The sequence below is a fragment of the Castor canadensis genome, chromosome 5 (genome assembly GCF_047511655.1).
Source record: "Castor canadensis chromosome 5, mCasCan1.hap1v2, whole genome shotgun sequence".
NCBI classification, from domain to species: Eukaryota; Metazoa; Chordata; class Mammalia; order Rodentia; family Castoridae; genus Castor; species Castor canadensis.
In genome coordinates, this window is record NC_133390.1 from 51,084,281 (window position 1) to 51,100,602 (window position 16,322).

General features: G+C 38.6%; 1 protein-coding gene across 4 annotated transcripts in view; it reads left to right on the forward strand.

The window, feature by feature from the left end:
• Nxpe3 (neurexophilin and PC-esterase domain family member 3) overlaps positions 1-16,322 on the forward strand; it is a 36,394-nt gene that overhangs the window by 8,346 nt on the left and 11,726 nt on the right. For all 4 annotated transcript variants that reach the window (XM_074073032.1, XM_020163176.2, XM_074073034.1 and 1 more), the window contains 2 exons: positions 11,055-11,803; positions 13,342-13,415. In XM_074073032.1, coding sequence (XP_073929133.1) covers positions 11,055-11,803; positions 13,342-13,415 — 823 coding nt within the window. The remainder of the gene's footprint in view (positions 1-11,054; positions 11,804-13,341; positions 13,416-16,322) is intronic.

A 16,322-nucleotide genomic window follows, 5' to 3' on the forward strand; every position in this document is an offset into this window, starting at 1 on the left:
TTATTTCCTTAAACTGTTCTTGCTTATTTTGCTACAGGCACAGCCAATTCCACACTGATAATTCCTTTTTTTTTTTTTTTTTTGAAAAAAACAGCTTTTTTTAGTCCTGGGGTTTGAATTCAGGGCTTTGTGCTTGCTAGGCAGGTGCTCTTCCACTTGAGCCACACCTCCAGCCATTAGTGCCTTCTCCATGGAACATGTCAGTTATCTACCTGGATATTATAGAAAATTTTCTCTTTTTCTGTGTCTCTGTCTCTCTATAAAATATATACAGCACAGAATTTGCCATTTTAAGTGTGCAATTCAGTGGAGTTAAGTGCATTCACATTGCATGCAACTACCACCGCTATCCTCAGAACATTTTTGCCCTCCCAGACTGAAACTGTATCCATTAAAACAAGAATTACTCCTTTCTCCCCTCAGCTCCTGGCATCCACTGTTCTGTTTTCTGTCTCTGTGAATTTGATGATTCTAGGTACTGCATATAAGTGAAATTATATTCAGTCCAGTGACTTAAATCTAGTCCAGTTTGAGACTGAATCATTTCTGTTAACATAATGGCCTCATGATTCATCCATGTCGTAGCATGCATTGGAGTATCCTTCCAATAATATTCCTTTATCTACCTATGCTCACAGAGAAACATATTCACCTTTAAATAGCAAGAACATTTTTATTCATGATGTAACATACACACTACATTTTGTTTATTCATTCATCTGTTGATGGACTTTTCGGTGTTTCCACCCTTTGGCTCTTTTGAATGATGCTGATAAGAAGATAGGTATACAGATGTTTCTTCAAAACTTCTTTTTTCCTTCTTTTTGGTGGAACTGGGATTTGAACTTGTGGCTTTGCACTTACAAAGTAGGTACGGTACTGCTTGAGCATACCTCCAGTCCATTTTGCTTTGGTTATTTTGGAGATGGGGGTCTCATAAGCCATTTGCTCAGACTGGCCTTGAACCATGATCCTTCTGATCTCAGACTCCCGAGCAGCTAGGATTATAGGCATGAGCCTGCTGTAGCCTTCTTGACAAGTATGAAGTAGTATCTTGTTTTCTTTTATTATTATTATTCATTTATTCACATGTGCGTACATTATTTGGGTCATTTCTCCCCCCTGCTCCCTGCCTCCACCTTCTCCCCCAACACCCCCCTTGCTTCCAGGCAGAACCTGTTCTGCCCTTATCTCTAATTTTGTTGAAGAGAAGACGTAAGCATAATAAGGAAGATAAAGTGTTTGTGCTAGTTAAGGATTGCTTCCATGTACAAATGTGTTACATCCCTAGTTGATTCATCTCTAACTGATCTTTACACTGGCTCCTGATCTCCTTCTCGTGTTGACCTCTGTTGCTTTAAGGTTTCTGTATTAGTTCCTCTGGAGTGGGGACATCAAATGCTTTCATGTTTTGGGTTTTCTTCCTATCCCCATACCTCCCGTGTGTGCTCTCCCCTTGTCATGTGATCCAAGTCCAACAACATTGCTACATTTGTCCTAGATCTAAAGTCCGCATATGAGGGAGAACAAACAGTTTTTGGTCTTCTGAGCCTGGCTAACCTCGCTCAGAATGATGTTCTCCAGTTCCATTCATTTACTTGTAAATGATAAGATTTCATTCTTCTTCATGGCTGAGTAAAATTCCATTGTGTATAAATACCACATTTTCTTGATCCATTTGTCAGTAGTGGGGCATCTTGGTTGTTTCCGTAATTTGGCTATTGTGAATAGTGCTGCAATAAACATGGATGTGCAGGTGCCTCTGGAGTAACCTGTGTTGCATTCCTTTGGTGCCAGGAGTGGGATTGCTGGATCATATGGCAGATCTATGTTTAGATTTTTAAGAAGCCTCCATATTTTTTTCCAGAGTGGTTGCACTAGCATGCATTCCCACCAGCAGTGTACAAGGGTTCCTTTTTCCCCACATCTTGGCCAACACCTGTTGGTGGTGGTGTTTTTGATGATGGAATTCTAAGAAGGGTGAGGTGGAATCTTACTGTGGTTTTGATTTGCACTTCCTTTATGACTAGAGATGGTGAGCATTTTTCATGTATTTGAATTTGAATTTCTTCTTTTGAGAAAATTCTGTTTAGTTCAGTTGCTCATTTCTTTATTGGTTCTTTGATTTTGGGAGAGTTTAGTTTCTTAAGTTCCCTGTATATTCTGGTATCAGTCCTTTGTCTGATGTATAGCTGGCAAATATTTTCTCCCACTCTGTGGGTGGTCTCTTCAGTTTAGAGACCATTTCTTTTGTTGTGCAGAAGTTTTTTAATTTAATGAAGTCCCATTTGTTCATCCTTTCTTAGTTGCTGAGCTGCTGGGGTTCTATTGAGGAAGTCCTTGCCTATACCTATTAGTTCCAGAGTGTTTCCTGCTCCTTCCTGTAATAACTTCAGAGTTTTGGGTTTGATATTAAGGTCCTTGATCCATTTTGAGTTGATACTAGTATAGGGTGATAAACATGGATCTAGTTTCAATTTCTTGCACACGGATAACCACTTTTCCCAGCAACATTTGTTGAAGAGGCTGTCTTTTCTCCATCGTATATTTTTGGCACCTTTGTCAAAAATAAGGTGGGTGTAGTTGTGTAGATTCAATTCCAGGTCCTCTATTCTATTCCACTGGTCTTCATGTCTGTTTTTGTGCCAGTACCATGCTGTTTTTATTGCTATTGCTTTGTAATATAGTTTGAAGTTGGGTATTGTGATACCTCCATCCTTGCTCTTTTTGCTGAGTATTGCCTTGGCTATTCGTGGTCTCTTGTGTTTCCAAATGAACTTTAGGGTAGATTTTTCAACCTCTGTGATGAAAGTCATCGGGATTTTGATGGGAATTGCATTAAACATGTAGCTTGCTTTTGGTAATACGGCCATTATTACTATGTTGATTCTACCAATGCATGAGCACAGGAGATCTTACCATCTTCTGTAGTCTCCCTTGATCTCTTTCTTCAGGGGTTGGTAGTTCTCCTTTGAAGAGGTCATTCACATCCTTTGTTAAGTTTACTCCTAGGTTTTTGATTTTTTTTTTTTGAGGCTATTGTAAATGGAATTGTTTCCATGTGTTCCTTCTCAGTTTGTTTGTTGTTGGTGTATAGAAAAGCTAATGATTTTTGTAAGTTCATTTTGTATCCTGTCACCTTGCTATATCTGTTTATGGTATCTAGGAGTTTTTGGGTAGAGTGTTTTGGGTCTTTAAGGTATAGGATCATATCATCTGCAAATAGGGATATTTTGACAGTTTCTTTACCTATTTGTATTCCTTTTGTTTCTTCTTTGCCTGATTGCTCTGGCTAGGAATTCCAGTGTTATATTGAATAGGAGTGGGGATAGTGGGCACCCTTGTCTTGTTCCTGATTTTAGGGGAAATGGTTTCAGTTGTTCATTATTAAGTATGATGTTGGCTGTAGGTTTGTCATATATAGTCTTTATAATGTTGAGGTACTTTCCTTCTATTCCTAGTTTTCTTAGAGCTTTTATCATGAAGTAGTGTTGGGTCTTGTTGAAGGCTTTTTCTGCATCTGTTGAGATGATCAAGTGGTTTTTGTCTTTGCTTCTATTAATTTGCTGTATTACATTTATAGATTTACATATGTTGAACCACCCCTGCATCCCTAGGATGAAGCCAACTTGGTCATGGTGGATGATCTTTCTAATGCATTGTTGGATTTGGTTTGCCATTATTTTGTTGAGGTTTTTTGCATTGATGTTCATTAAGGAAATTGGCCTATAGTTCTCCTTTTTGGACGTATCTTTGTCTGGTTTTGGGATGAGAGTAATATTGGCTTCATAAAATGTGTTAGGCAGTTTTCCTTCCCTTTCTATTTCATGGAACAGTTTAAGGAGGGTTGGTACTAGTTCTTCTTTAAACATCTGATAGAATTCAGCAGAGAATCCATCAGGTCCTGGACTTTTCTTTTTGGGGAGACTATTGCTGCTTCAATTTCATTTTGTGTTGTAGATCTATTCAGGTGATTAATATCCTCTTGATTCAGTTTTGGATGGTTGTAAGTATCTAGAAATCTGTCCATTTCTTCAAGATTTTCAAATTTATTAGAGTATAGGCTCTCACAGTAGTCTCTGATCATTTCTTGGATTTCTGTGTTATTTGTTATCTCCCCTTTTGCCTTTCTGATTTTACTGCTTTGGGATTTTTCTCTCCTCATTTTAGTCAGTTTTGCCAGGGGTATGTCAAAATTTTTTTCAAAGAACCAGCTTTTCGTTTCATTGATTCTTTGTATTTTTTTTGTAATTTCTATTTCATTGATTTCAGCCCTTATTTTAATTATTTCTTTCCTTCTGCTTGTTTTTGGATTTGCTTGTTCTTGTTTTTCTAGGAGTTTGAGATGTAGCATTAGGTCATTGATTTGAGATCTTTCTGACCTTCTAATATATGCACTCATGGCTGTAAACTTTCCTCTTAGGACTGCCTTTGCTGTGTCCCATAGGTTCTGGTAGGTCATGTTTTATTTTCATTAACTTCCAGGAACCTTTTAATTTCCTCTTTTATTTCATCAATGACCCATTGATCATTGAGCACTGTTTTGTTCAGCTTCCAATTGTTTGTATGTTTTTTTACTGTTGTTGATTTCTAGTTTTAATGCATTGTGGTCAGATAGAATGCATAGGAATATTTCTGTTTTCTTATATTTGCTGAGGCTTGCTTTGTGCCCTACGATATGATCAATTTTTGAGAATGTTTCTTGGGCTGCTGAGAAGAATGTGTATTGTGCTGAAGTTGGATGAAATATTCTGTTGACATCACTTGATCTATGGTGTGATTAAGTTCTAGCATTTCTTTATGATTTTTTGTTTAGATGACCTATCTATTGGTGATAGGAGGATATTAAAGTCTCCCACTACCACTGTGTTGGAGTCTCTATATGTTTTTAGGTCCTTCAGAGTATGTTTAATGAAATTGGGTGCATTGATGTGTGTATATAGGTTGATAATTATTATTTTCTTTTGGTATATTTTCCCCTTTTATTAGTATGGAGTGTCCTTCTTTATCTCGTTTGATCAATGTAAGTTTGAAGCCTACTTCCCAAGGTAAGTATTGCTACCCCTGCCTGTTTTCAGGGGCTGTTGGCTTGGTAAATTTCTTGCAGCCTTTCACTCTCAGCCAGTGCTTGTTTCTGTCGATGAGGTGGGTCTCCTGTAGGTAGCAGATTGTTGGGTCTTCCTTTTTAATCCAGTTTGCCAAATGGTGTGTTTTGATGGGGGAATTTAGTCCATTAACATTCAGTGTTAGTATTGATAAATACATGGTGATCCCTGTCATGTAGTTGTCTTTGTTGATTAAGTGTTTGATTGTGTGCAGCTGAATCAGTGTTGCTCTTTACTTTCTTGCCTTTTCTTCTCCTCTGGTTTGGTATTGCCTGCCCTTTCATGGTTTTGTTTGCTTTCATTTTCTGTGTGCAGAATTCCTTGGAGAATCTGTTGTAGTGGTGGCTTGGTGGTCATATATTGTTTTAGTTTCTGCTTATTGTGGAAGACTTTCATTGTTCTGTCTGTTTTGAATGATAGTTTTGCTGGGTAGAGTATCCTAGGGTTGAAGTTATTTTCATTCAGTTCCCAGAAGACCTCATTCCTTGCTCTTCTTGCTTTTAAGGTTTCTGTTGAGAAATCTGCTGTGATTTTGATGGGATTACCTTTGTACATTATTTGTTTTTTCTTTCTTACAGCCTTCAATATTCTTTCTCTAGTCTGTGTGCTTGTTTCAGTGATAACATGTCATGGGGTAGTTCTATTTTGGTCAAGTCTGTTTGGTGTTGTGGAGGTTTCCTGTACCTAAATGGGCATAGTTTTCTGTAGATTTGGGAAATTTTCTGTTATTATTTTGTTGAATATATTATGAATTCCTTTTGCTTGCATCTCTTCTCCTTCTTCAATGCCCATGATTCTCAGGTTTGTTCTTTTAATGGAGTCAGTGAGTTCTTGCATATTCCTTTCACAGGTCTTGAGTTGTCTGACTAATAGTTCTTCAGTTTTTCCTTTAATTTCCATTTCATCTTCAAGTTTTGAGATTCTGTCTTCTGCTTATTCTAGTCTGCTGGAGTGGCCTTCCATTTTGTTTTGTATTTCTGTTTCATTCTTTTTTCTGAGGTTTTCTATATCAGAGGTCACTTTCTCTTTAATATTGTCAATTTTCATCCTTAATTTTTTTTTAATCTCTATTTATGGTGTTCTCTGTTTCACTTTGGTGTTTATATAGGGCTCCTATGAGTTCATTTATTTGTTTTTGTGTTTTCTCATATTCTTTATTTTGTTGTCTTGGAATTTCTTGAGTGCCTCCTGTACGTTTTGGTTGACCTTGTCTGGTAACATCTCTATGAAATTCTCAGTGATTACTTGCAGGGATTTCTTCTTTCAGATATTCTTGTGGGCTTTGCTGGGTTCCTTGGTGTAGTTTATCTTTGTTTTTTTGGAGTCTGGATCTGGGTATCCGTTTTCTTCATTTCTCTCTGAATCCTGTACTAATTTATTTTTGGGGGGAGATTGGTTTCCATCCCTTTTTCGTCTTCCCATCATTCCACTTGATGCTGTTTCTGTCCCTGGTCTATGTGTAATTTAGTATTAGCCAATTTACAATAGTAAAACCAACAAAACCAAGAGAAAGAGAAAAAAGAAAAAGAAAAAGAAAGAAAAAAGATGGAGAAACAAAGAAGTCAGCAGGGAGAGATGGTGGACAATCAAACAGAGAACGCAACAAACAAACACTTAAAGAAAAGGAAAAAAAACATTCCTGGTTCAGGAACAGTAGAATTTCAGTCTTAGTAGTTCTGGTGTTACTGTTTTGGCATCTAGACCTGTCTGCATCTTGTAGGCAGGTTTGGAGCTGGCGTCTCACAGTGCTGGAGCCCTGTTTTCTCAGTGTAACGTGGTGTGGAGAAGCTTTTTATGGTCTGGGTTTCAGGGTTTTGGAGTTTTGTTTCTTCTTTTTGGTTTTTTTTTTGCCAAGTGTGGCTCCAGCAGGAAAGTATTCTGTGTTGTCTGCGGAAGGTCTCCTAAGCACATTTGGAGCTTGTGGCCTGGCCGGCCTGTGGGGCAGCAGGGGGCAGCCCAGTGGGCTGGCAGGTGTGCAGCCCACCTGTTCTCTCAGTGTATCATGGCATGGAGAAGCCTTCCATGGGCTAGGGGTTCAGGGTGCCAAAGTTTCAGCTCTCCCTGGTCTTTACCTCAGCCAAGTGTGTCTCCAGCGTCTCACACTTCCCTGATTCATGTAGTTCACACTGTCTGCGTCTGTGTTGTAGTTGCTATTTTGGATCTTCTAGTATCTTGTTTTGATTTGCATTTCCCTAATAACTAATGACGTAATGATGTTGAGCATTTTTCCATATGCTTTTTGGCCATTTGCATATCTCTTGTTGGAGGGTGTTTTTTCAAATCTTCTGCCCATTTTTTTTTCCGGGGGTGGTGTTGTGGGAGGGTGGTGCTAGCAATTGAGCTAAGGAGTTCATGCATGCTGGGCTAACAATCTACCACTGAGCTACACCCTCAACCCCATGTGTCCATTTTTTAATGGGTTTGTTTGTGATTTTGTTGTTGATTTGTAGGAGTTCTTTTTATATTTTAAATATTAACTCCTTAAGAGACATGATTTGCAGTTGTTTTCTCTCATCCTCTGGGTCCTGTTGATTTTGTCTTTTGGTAACACAAAAGTTTTTAATTTTTGATGTAGTGTAGTTTATCTATTTTGACTTTTGTTGCCTGTGCATTTGATGTCATAGCCAAGAAGTAATTGCTAAATGCAATGTCTTGAGGTTTCCCCTGCTTTGTAAGGGTTTTATAGTTTTTGCTTGTATTTAGGTCTTATTATCCTTTTATATTTTTATGTATTTAGTTTTTGTGGTGCTTGGGATTGAAGCTTGGGCCTTGTGCATATACTAGGCAAGCCCTTTACCATAGAACTACATCCCCAACTTTTGGTTTTTTAAGGCAAGGTCCCATGTAGCCCATGTTGGCCATGGACTCACAGTTGTGCTGTGTTATTATCCTTTTAAATTGTGAGAAAGACACAGAACATAAAATTTACCAAGGTTTTTATTTTGTTTTATTTTATTTTTTGATGCAGAGTCTGGCCCAGGCTGGCCCTGAACTGTATTCTCCAGAGTACTATCTGTAGAATTTGTGGTATTGTCGTTTTCTCATTTCTGTGTATTTTTTTTTGGTGGTGCTGGGGTTTGAACTCAGAGCCTCATGCTTAGTGAGGCAGGCATCTTGCACTTGAACCACTCTGTCAGGCCCTTGTTTTCTCATTTCTGATGTTGATACTTGGAGTTTTCTTTCTCCATTCCTGCTCAGTCTGGTTAGAAGCTCATCAGTTTTCATGATCTTTTCTATGAACCAACTTTTGGTTTCATTGTTCTTCATTGTTTTTCTGTTTTCTATTTGTTTGATTCCTCCCTGATTTTTATAATTTCCCTTTTCTGCTTTAGATTTATTTTTTCTTCTCTTTCAAATGTCTTAAATTAGAAGGAGAGGCCCCTGATTTGATATCTTTTTTCTAGTTAGATGTTGGTTATACAAATTTCCTTCTATATACTACTGTAGCAACATACCACAGGTTTTGATATGATTTGGTTTTATTTTCATTCAGTTCAAAATACGTTCTAGTTTCCCTTTGGACTTTTTTCATTGATCCCTATGTTACTTGGAAGTATTATTTGATTTTCAAATATTTGGATAATTTGCATACATCTTTCTGTTATTGATTCCTAATTTAATTCCCCAGAGAACAGACTTTCGATGAACTGGAATTGCTTTTAAAATTTTGTGACTTGTCGTATGGCCCAGAATGTGGTCTTTCTTGGTACATATTTTATGTGTATTGGAGAAGAATGTGTATTTCAGTGTTATTGGGTGGAATACTCTGTAAATATCAGTTGGATCAACATGGTTCATGGTGTTGTTCAAGTCATCTGTATTCTAACTCTTTTCTGTCCTCTTGCTCTTTCAGTTATTAAAAGAAGGACATTAAAATATGACTGTAATTGTAGATTCATCTATTTCACTCTGTAATTATACCAGCTTTCACTTTCATGTATTTTAAAATTCTATTATTTGGTACCTAAATGTTCAGAACTGTTGTGCAGTTTTGTTTGTTTTTTTTGTGGGGGCGGGTACTGGGGTTTGAACTCTGGGCATCTCGCTTTCTAGATAGGTGCTGTACCACTTGAGCCACTTTGCCAGCCCTTTTTTGGTTGAATATTTTTAGAGTTAGGGTCTCACTATTTTCCCAGGCTGGCTTCAAATTGTGATTCTCCTACTCTCTGCCTCCTGGTGTCTTTTTGCTTTTTTTTAAATACCAACTCAGCTGGTTGATAGAGAAAGAGCTTAAATATCTGAGTTTCAGAGACAGAAGATAAAATTTTGAGGGACAAAATATTAGAAAGTCATTGTGTAATACAAAAAGTAGAGAAAAATGCCTTAATAAAATATAGATATTAAAGTTCAAAATAAAAATGACTTAAGGACTTTTAAAAATAAATTAAAACTTTTTAATTGGTACTTAACAACTATACATATTTTTGGGGTTCATTGTAACATTTTAGTCTGTGTATACAACATGTGATGATCAGATCAGGGTAGTTGGCATCTCCTTCAAGCCAGATAGCTGTATTTTCTTTGTGCTGGGAACATTCAAAATCCTTTACAGGGGTAAGTGGCTATGATCTTCACTGGTACTTCTTGGTTTTCCCTTTAGAGTGGGCATTTCCCTTCTTTGAGGTAGGTTAAGTAGACTCTGATATATTCTCAGTAGGTTAGGTTTTAGTAAAATAATTTCTCTTGAGGATCAGCTCAATTAAGAACACAATACACTGGTACATTTAAAAATGATTCCTTTCAACCCTCTTACACTGTTGGTGGGAATGTAGACTAGTACAACCACTCTGGAAAAAAATTTGGAGGCTACTTAAAAAGCTGGACATCGATCTACCATTTGATCCAGCAATACCACTCTTGGGGATATACCCAAAAGACTGTTACTCCAGAGGCACCTGCACATCCATGTTTATTGCGGCACTATTCACAACAGCCAAGTTATGGAAACAGCCAAGATGCCCCAGCACTGACGAATGGATTAAGAAAATGTGGTATCTATACACAATGGAATTCTATGCAGCCATGAAGAAGAACGAAATGTTATCATTCGCTGGTAAATGGATGGAACTGGAGAACATCATTCTGAGTGAGGTTAGCCTGGCCCAAAAGACCAAAAATCGTATGTTCTCCCTCATATGTGGACATTAGATCAAGGGCAAACACAACAAGGGGATTGGACTATGAGCACATGATAAAAGCGAGAGCACACAAGGGAGGGGTGAGGATAGGTAAGACACCTAAAAAACTAGCTAGCATTTGTTGCCCTTAATGCAGAGAAACTAAAGCAGATACCTTAAAGCAACTGAGGCCAATAGGAAAAGGAGACCAGGAACTAGAGAAAAGGTTAGATTAAAAAGAATTAACCTAGAAGGTAACACCCACGCACAGGAAATCAATGTGAGTCAATGCCCTGTATAGCTATCCTTATCTCAACCAGCAAAACCCCTTGTTCCTTCCTATTATTGCTTATACTCTCTCTACAACAAAATTAGAGATAAGGGCAAAATAGTTTCTGCTGGGTATTGAGGGGGGGAGCGGGAGGGGGTGGAGTGGGTGGTAAGGGAGGGGGTGGGGGCAGGGGGGAGAAATAAACCAAGCCTTGTATGCACATATGAATAATAAAAGAAAAATGAAAAAAAAAAAATGATTCCTTTCCCCCTTCCTCTGCCAGAAGCTCAAGCAGATTTTTTCTGTGAAAATTCATTGTTACAAACCTTTTAGAGCTACTGGAGGTAAAATTTGCAAAAAGTGTAGAGATCGCTGTATGAATTTCTCATTAATTTTATTGTGTTATGAAGACAGCACTTTAAAGCTTGTGAGTGATGGTTTTTGAAACAATATTATCTTGGTTGATCTTGTATAAGTTTTAACAGAAGCAGAGATTTGCTTGCTGAACGTTCAGAGATGTATTTTAGTGGTAGTTTCAGTTGTTTGTGTCTTTCTCTTTAGTACTTGGACCGTGAGACTGTTTCAGCCACATTCATTGACAGCAGTGGACAGTTTGTCTCCTCCCAGGCAACAGGCATTAGCCGGAGCCTCTACTGTGGCTATGAGCACCAGACCCTCTCCAGTCAGGAACGTGTGGAGGAGGACTCTCTGCTGTCTGGCTTGCAGGTGCCTGATGTGGGCCTGGTCCCTTTCGTGAAGAGCACTGACCCTTCTTCGAGCTACTTTGTCATCTTGAACTCTGCAGCCTTCTTCAAGGTGGGAAGCCAGCTGGAAGTGCTGGTTCATATGCAGGATTTTCAAGGAAAGCCCAAGAAATATGGTGGAGATTACCTGCAGGCCAGAATCCATTCCCCTGCCCTGCAAGCAGGAGCTGTGGGCAGAGTGGTAGACTACCAGAATGGGTTTTACAAGGTCTTTTTTACCTTGCTCTGGCCAGGCCAAGTTAAAGTGTCCATATCTCTGGTTCACCCCAGTGAGGGGATCAGAGTTCTTCAGCACCTACAGGAAGAGAAACCAGACAGGGTCTACTTCAAGAGTCTCTTTCGTTCAGGAAGAATTTCTGAAACTACTGAGTGCAATGTGTGTCTTCCTGGGAGTCTGCCCCTGTGCAACTTTACAGATCTCTACACTGGAGAGCCCTGGTTCTGCTTCAAACCAAAGAAGCTCCCTTGCAGCAGCAGAATTAACCATTTCAAAGGTGGATACCTCAAGGGCCTTCTAAGTGCTTCAGAGAGTGCTTTCTTCCAGAGGTATGTGCTCTTGTTATAGCAGGTAATTTAAAGACTCCCTTTCCCATTATCTTTGACCCTTATATATTCCTTATCTCTCTGAACTTGACCCAGTTCAGGAAAAATGGTAACAAAATAACACAGATTTGTAGTTATAATTACTATCTTAAAAGTGAAATTTAGTGCTTTTCAAAGTCTTTTACCCTTGAGTTTTATTCTTACCCTAATAGCCATGTTTTACTTCAGAACTACATTCTGTATTTATAGCTATAGGTAGGCAAGATCACATATTTACAGAACAGATTAAAAATCCTCCAAGTACAGGGATGCTAGGAATCTAGTAGTCAAGCTGGTATTTTAGCTTTGTGTCAAATTTCCCCTTTAATAAGGGGGGAGCATTCTGTTATCCTACCATTAGATCAGTCATGTTCTCAGATGTTACTTAGCTAAGATATGAAATTGTATTTTTCTTTAATGTAGCTGGCCCTGTGTACATCCTTGGTTTTTTTTTTTTTTTGGTCTGTCTGCCCTTATTAGAATGTCAGTTCCATAAAGGAAGAGATTCTGTGTGTTTTGCTTACTGTGATAGCTCTGGCTGGGACAGTGCCTGGAACATATTAGACTTAAGAATTATTTCTTGAATGAACACATCTTTTATGCAGTTGCTAAAACAATAGAAAAATCATGACCGCACATTCCTGTTTCAGGAGTTTGGGAGAAAAAAAAAGAATTGGGAAAATTGGGGTAGGGGTAGCTCAAGTGGGAGAAACATTCTGAGTTCCAACTCCAGAACTGAAAAAAAAAAAAGAAAAAGAAAAAAGTATGGAAATTTAACATTTAAAAAAATTTTTTGATCCAGGTATAAAAAACCTAACTATTGTGACTCAGTTTCTGGAGTAGTTGCACTGGATTATTAATTATTATTATTATTATTATTCTGGCCTTCACTCTCCTTCAGTTTTTCATGCAGATGTCCAAAACAATTTACTGGGTATTGACTGTAGTCCAAATCTGTGCTGCATGCTAAAGAGACAAAGGTGAAGAGGTGCCGTCCATGTCTTCCTGGGGGACAGATACTACTGAGTCATAGAAATGAGAAAGTTCTTCTGAGTACATATCTGGGGCCCAGTGTCCCCAGGGGGACTCATCTCTGATATGAACAGGGCCTTAGGAATTTGATATGTGACTTAATGCTGCATAGACTCACAGCCTGAAAACCAGATAGACACAAAAGAAACATCTGGTCAATGTGAGCATTCCCTGCATCCAGAGAGCAATCCAAATCACAATCAGTTGTTTGGATTGCATATTCTTAGGACTGCCTGAGCAGTGTAGATAATGCAGTGAAAACTTGTTGAGTCTGTTTACTTCCTCTGCAGTCATGTATTCATGGAACCTGCTTATTACAAGAGACCTTGAGTATTAATTATTGTGTTGGCTCACATTTATATTTCATCATATAAGGCTCTTGACATCATACCTATTTTTTTTCACTTGCAGATAAAGTGAAAATAAATTTTGCTGAATCTAAGTTTGTGCTTTTTTTATTCTTCTTAAAGTGGTGTTAATATCAAAATGCCTATCAACTCCAGTGGACCTGATTGGGTGACTGTGATTCCCAGGAGAATAAAAGGTAAAAAAGGAATAAGCTTGATGATTTGTTGGTTTTTTTGCTAAGTGGGTTGAGGTTCTGTCATTTCACTGACTGATATTATAAATAAAATCTTTTTCTCTCTAATATGCCATGGTTACTTCTGGGCACAACTGAAAATATTAAAAGCTGATTTTAAAAAATCAGCTAGACCTTACATTCTATTTTTTTTTTTTTGGCAGCACTGAGCTTGAACTCAGGGCCTTATGCTTGCTAGGCAGATGCTCTACCACTTGAGCCACTCCACCACCCCTAGACATTACATTTTTAATTCTGGGTTTTTCTATTTATGCTTATGTGAAAGTTGCCTTTTTCCATCATCTCCCCTCTTTTTGTCTCCTCAGGAGTCTTTAGAGTTAGGTTTTTCAATATGGTAGTTACTAGCATGTGGCTATTAAAGTTGAAAATTTAGTCACATAAGCAGTAATTCCATCATGTTAGCCAGTACTTTACATAGAGTGTATTGATGGTTGCAAAAAGTTCTGTTGTACATTGCTGCTCTAGAGATATTGAAGAAGTGTAAAGTTGTCATGGCAAATTTTAAAATAAAAACCATTGAGGGCCAGGCATGGAGGCACAGACCTGTAATCTAAGCTACTTGAGAGGTGGAGACAGGATGCAGTCCAGGCCAAAATTAGTGAGATCCTCTCTCAAAAACAAGCCAGGTGTGTTAGTTCCTGTCTGTAATCCCAGCCCTGGCAAAGTTGGCAAGATGATTGCAATACTTCATAGACGCGTATGGAAACAGAATAGTGAAGCCTATTAATAATTCTTTTAGAAAGCGGGGAAGAGAATAGAGGGGTGAATTTGATCAAAGTACATTAGATGTATGTATGAAAAATATCATGATGAGACCTCTTCTATGATTAATGCACACTAATAAAAAAAAGGCAAACCGACTGAGGTGTGGTTCTAGTGGCACACTTGCCTGAGTTTAACACCAGCGCTGTCAGACAAACACACACAAGAAAACATCAAGTAGGGGCTGGGGATGTGGTTCAGCATGGTCTCTCTCTCTCTCTCTCTCTCTCTCTCTCTCTCTCTCTCTCTCTCTCACACACACACACACACACACACACACACACACACACACACACACACACACACACACACACACACAGCGTTTTGTTGATGAGCAGTGCTGTTTTCCAAGTGCGCATTAGCAGCATCAGCATCACCAGGGAATTTACTAGAACTGAAAATTCTCAGTACCCATTTCAGATTACTGAGTCATAATCTGCCTGGTACGACCCCAGCATTCTGTATGTTAACAAACTTTGCATGTGGTTCTGATTCATTGGTACAATTAGCTGTCGTGATTTTTAGGAAGAATATTAAGGACAGTTATGTAGGTGGCAGGCAAGGTCCTTTTAGTTGTTAAAAGCAAAAGTATCCCACCTAGTAGGTGCTGCAACCCCTCTTGAAATACTGTATAATCTAAATAAAATTTGCCTATGGCCATGATGCAGGTAGGGAACTGCCGTTCATATTTCTGGTTCCCACTGTTGTATGTCATAAGGCTTCTGTGTGTGTGTGTGTGTGTGTGTGTTTTACTGGGGTTTGAACTCAGGGATTTGTGCTCTACCACTGGAGCCATGCCCCAGTCCTTTTGCTTTTAGTTTCTTTTTCAGATTGTCCAAACTGTGCTCAGTAGGCAGTCCTGAGTGCCAGGATTATAGGCATGAATCACCATGCCTGGCCCTGTTCTCAGTCTTTTTCTAATATTTCTGTATTTGATATACTTGAGTCAGATGAATTATTAACTTTAGATACATATGTAAAGCATCATTAGTGGAAATAACTTACCTTTTAACTGTCTGGGTTTGTTTCAGCCCTCTGGGCAAGACATCAGTAGGCATAGTGTCCCTCAGTAATTCTGCACTATAAACATCTCTATGTCTGACATCCCTGGGAGACCCTGTTCCACTACTTCATCTACCTATTTTCCCTCCATCCCTGTCTGGCTTGACCATGTTGCAGTGTCCCTGGATGACCTGTAGAGTGGTTAGTTGGGGGAGTGTTTATGGTTTACCTGCATCTGACAGGTCTAAGAAGTCAGCTAGAAAGTAGTGTGAGCTTGTGAGGTACTATTCTGCTTAGAAGGAAGGCAGAGTCAATAACCAGTGAGGCTTTTAGAGGAAGAAACTTGTAACGCTGAAGAAGTAGAAGCACAATAGTTGGACTTGAATGAGAAAATCATTTTGTAGCAGGCACAAAAAGGGAAAGAAAAAGAGAATTTCTTTGTTTGTTGAAAGAGCCCAGCTTGAAGTTCACATTAGTGACCAGCAGGGGACACTCAAAGACCCTAAGTAAGGGCTCATATTCTCTTTCTATGCAAATGTTCTGTTTCTACTTAAACTTCCCCCCACTAATTTTAGCATTCACTAGATCTCAACTATAGCAATGATTTCTGTGCCATTCTAATGATGACTTAATATATCTCTCATTCTTTTAACATTTGTTAGTTGGAATTCTTTTGTAAGGAGGAGTTGTCCTTTTTTCCACATTTATTTGTGTATTTAGTTATTTTTCTCAGGTTGTTCTAGAATTAGAAACATTTTAAATTTGGTTTCTGTGCCTTACAACCACTCCACCTACCCCCCTGCCTTTTAAGACACAGTCTCACTATATAACCCAGGCTGTCCTTGAACTTAAAATCCCCCTGCATCAGCCTCCTGAGTGCTGGGATTACAGGCATGCACCACTGTGCCTGGATTCTGTACTTCCTTTGACAAGCTCTTATCCTTTTTATTGAGCACTTCTGCTCATTCTGGAGCCACAAAATAGTTTAGGCTCATCTTACTTTTTTTTTGCCTTATCTCAGAAGTTTCTAATCTTTGTACCTTTATTATTTCACTTAAGAATCCTGTATTTTGCAGCTTTCCCCCT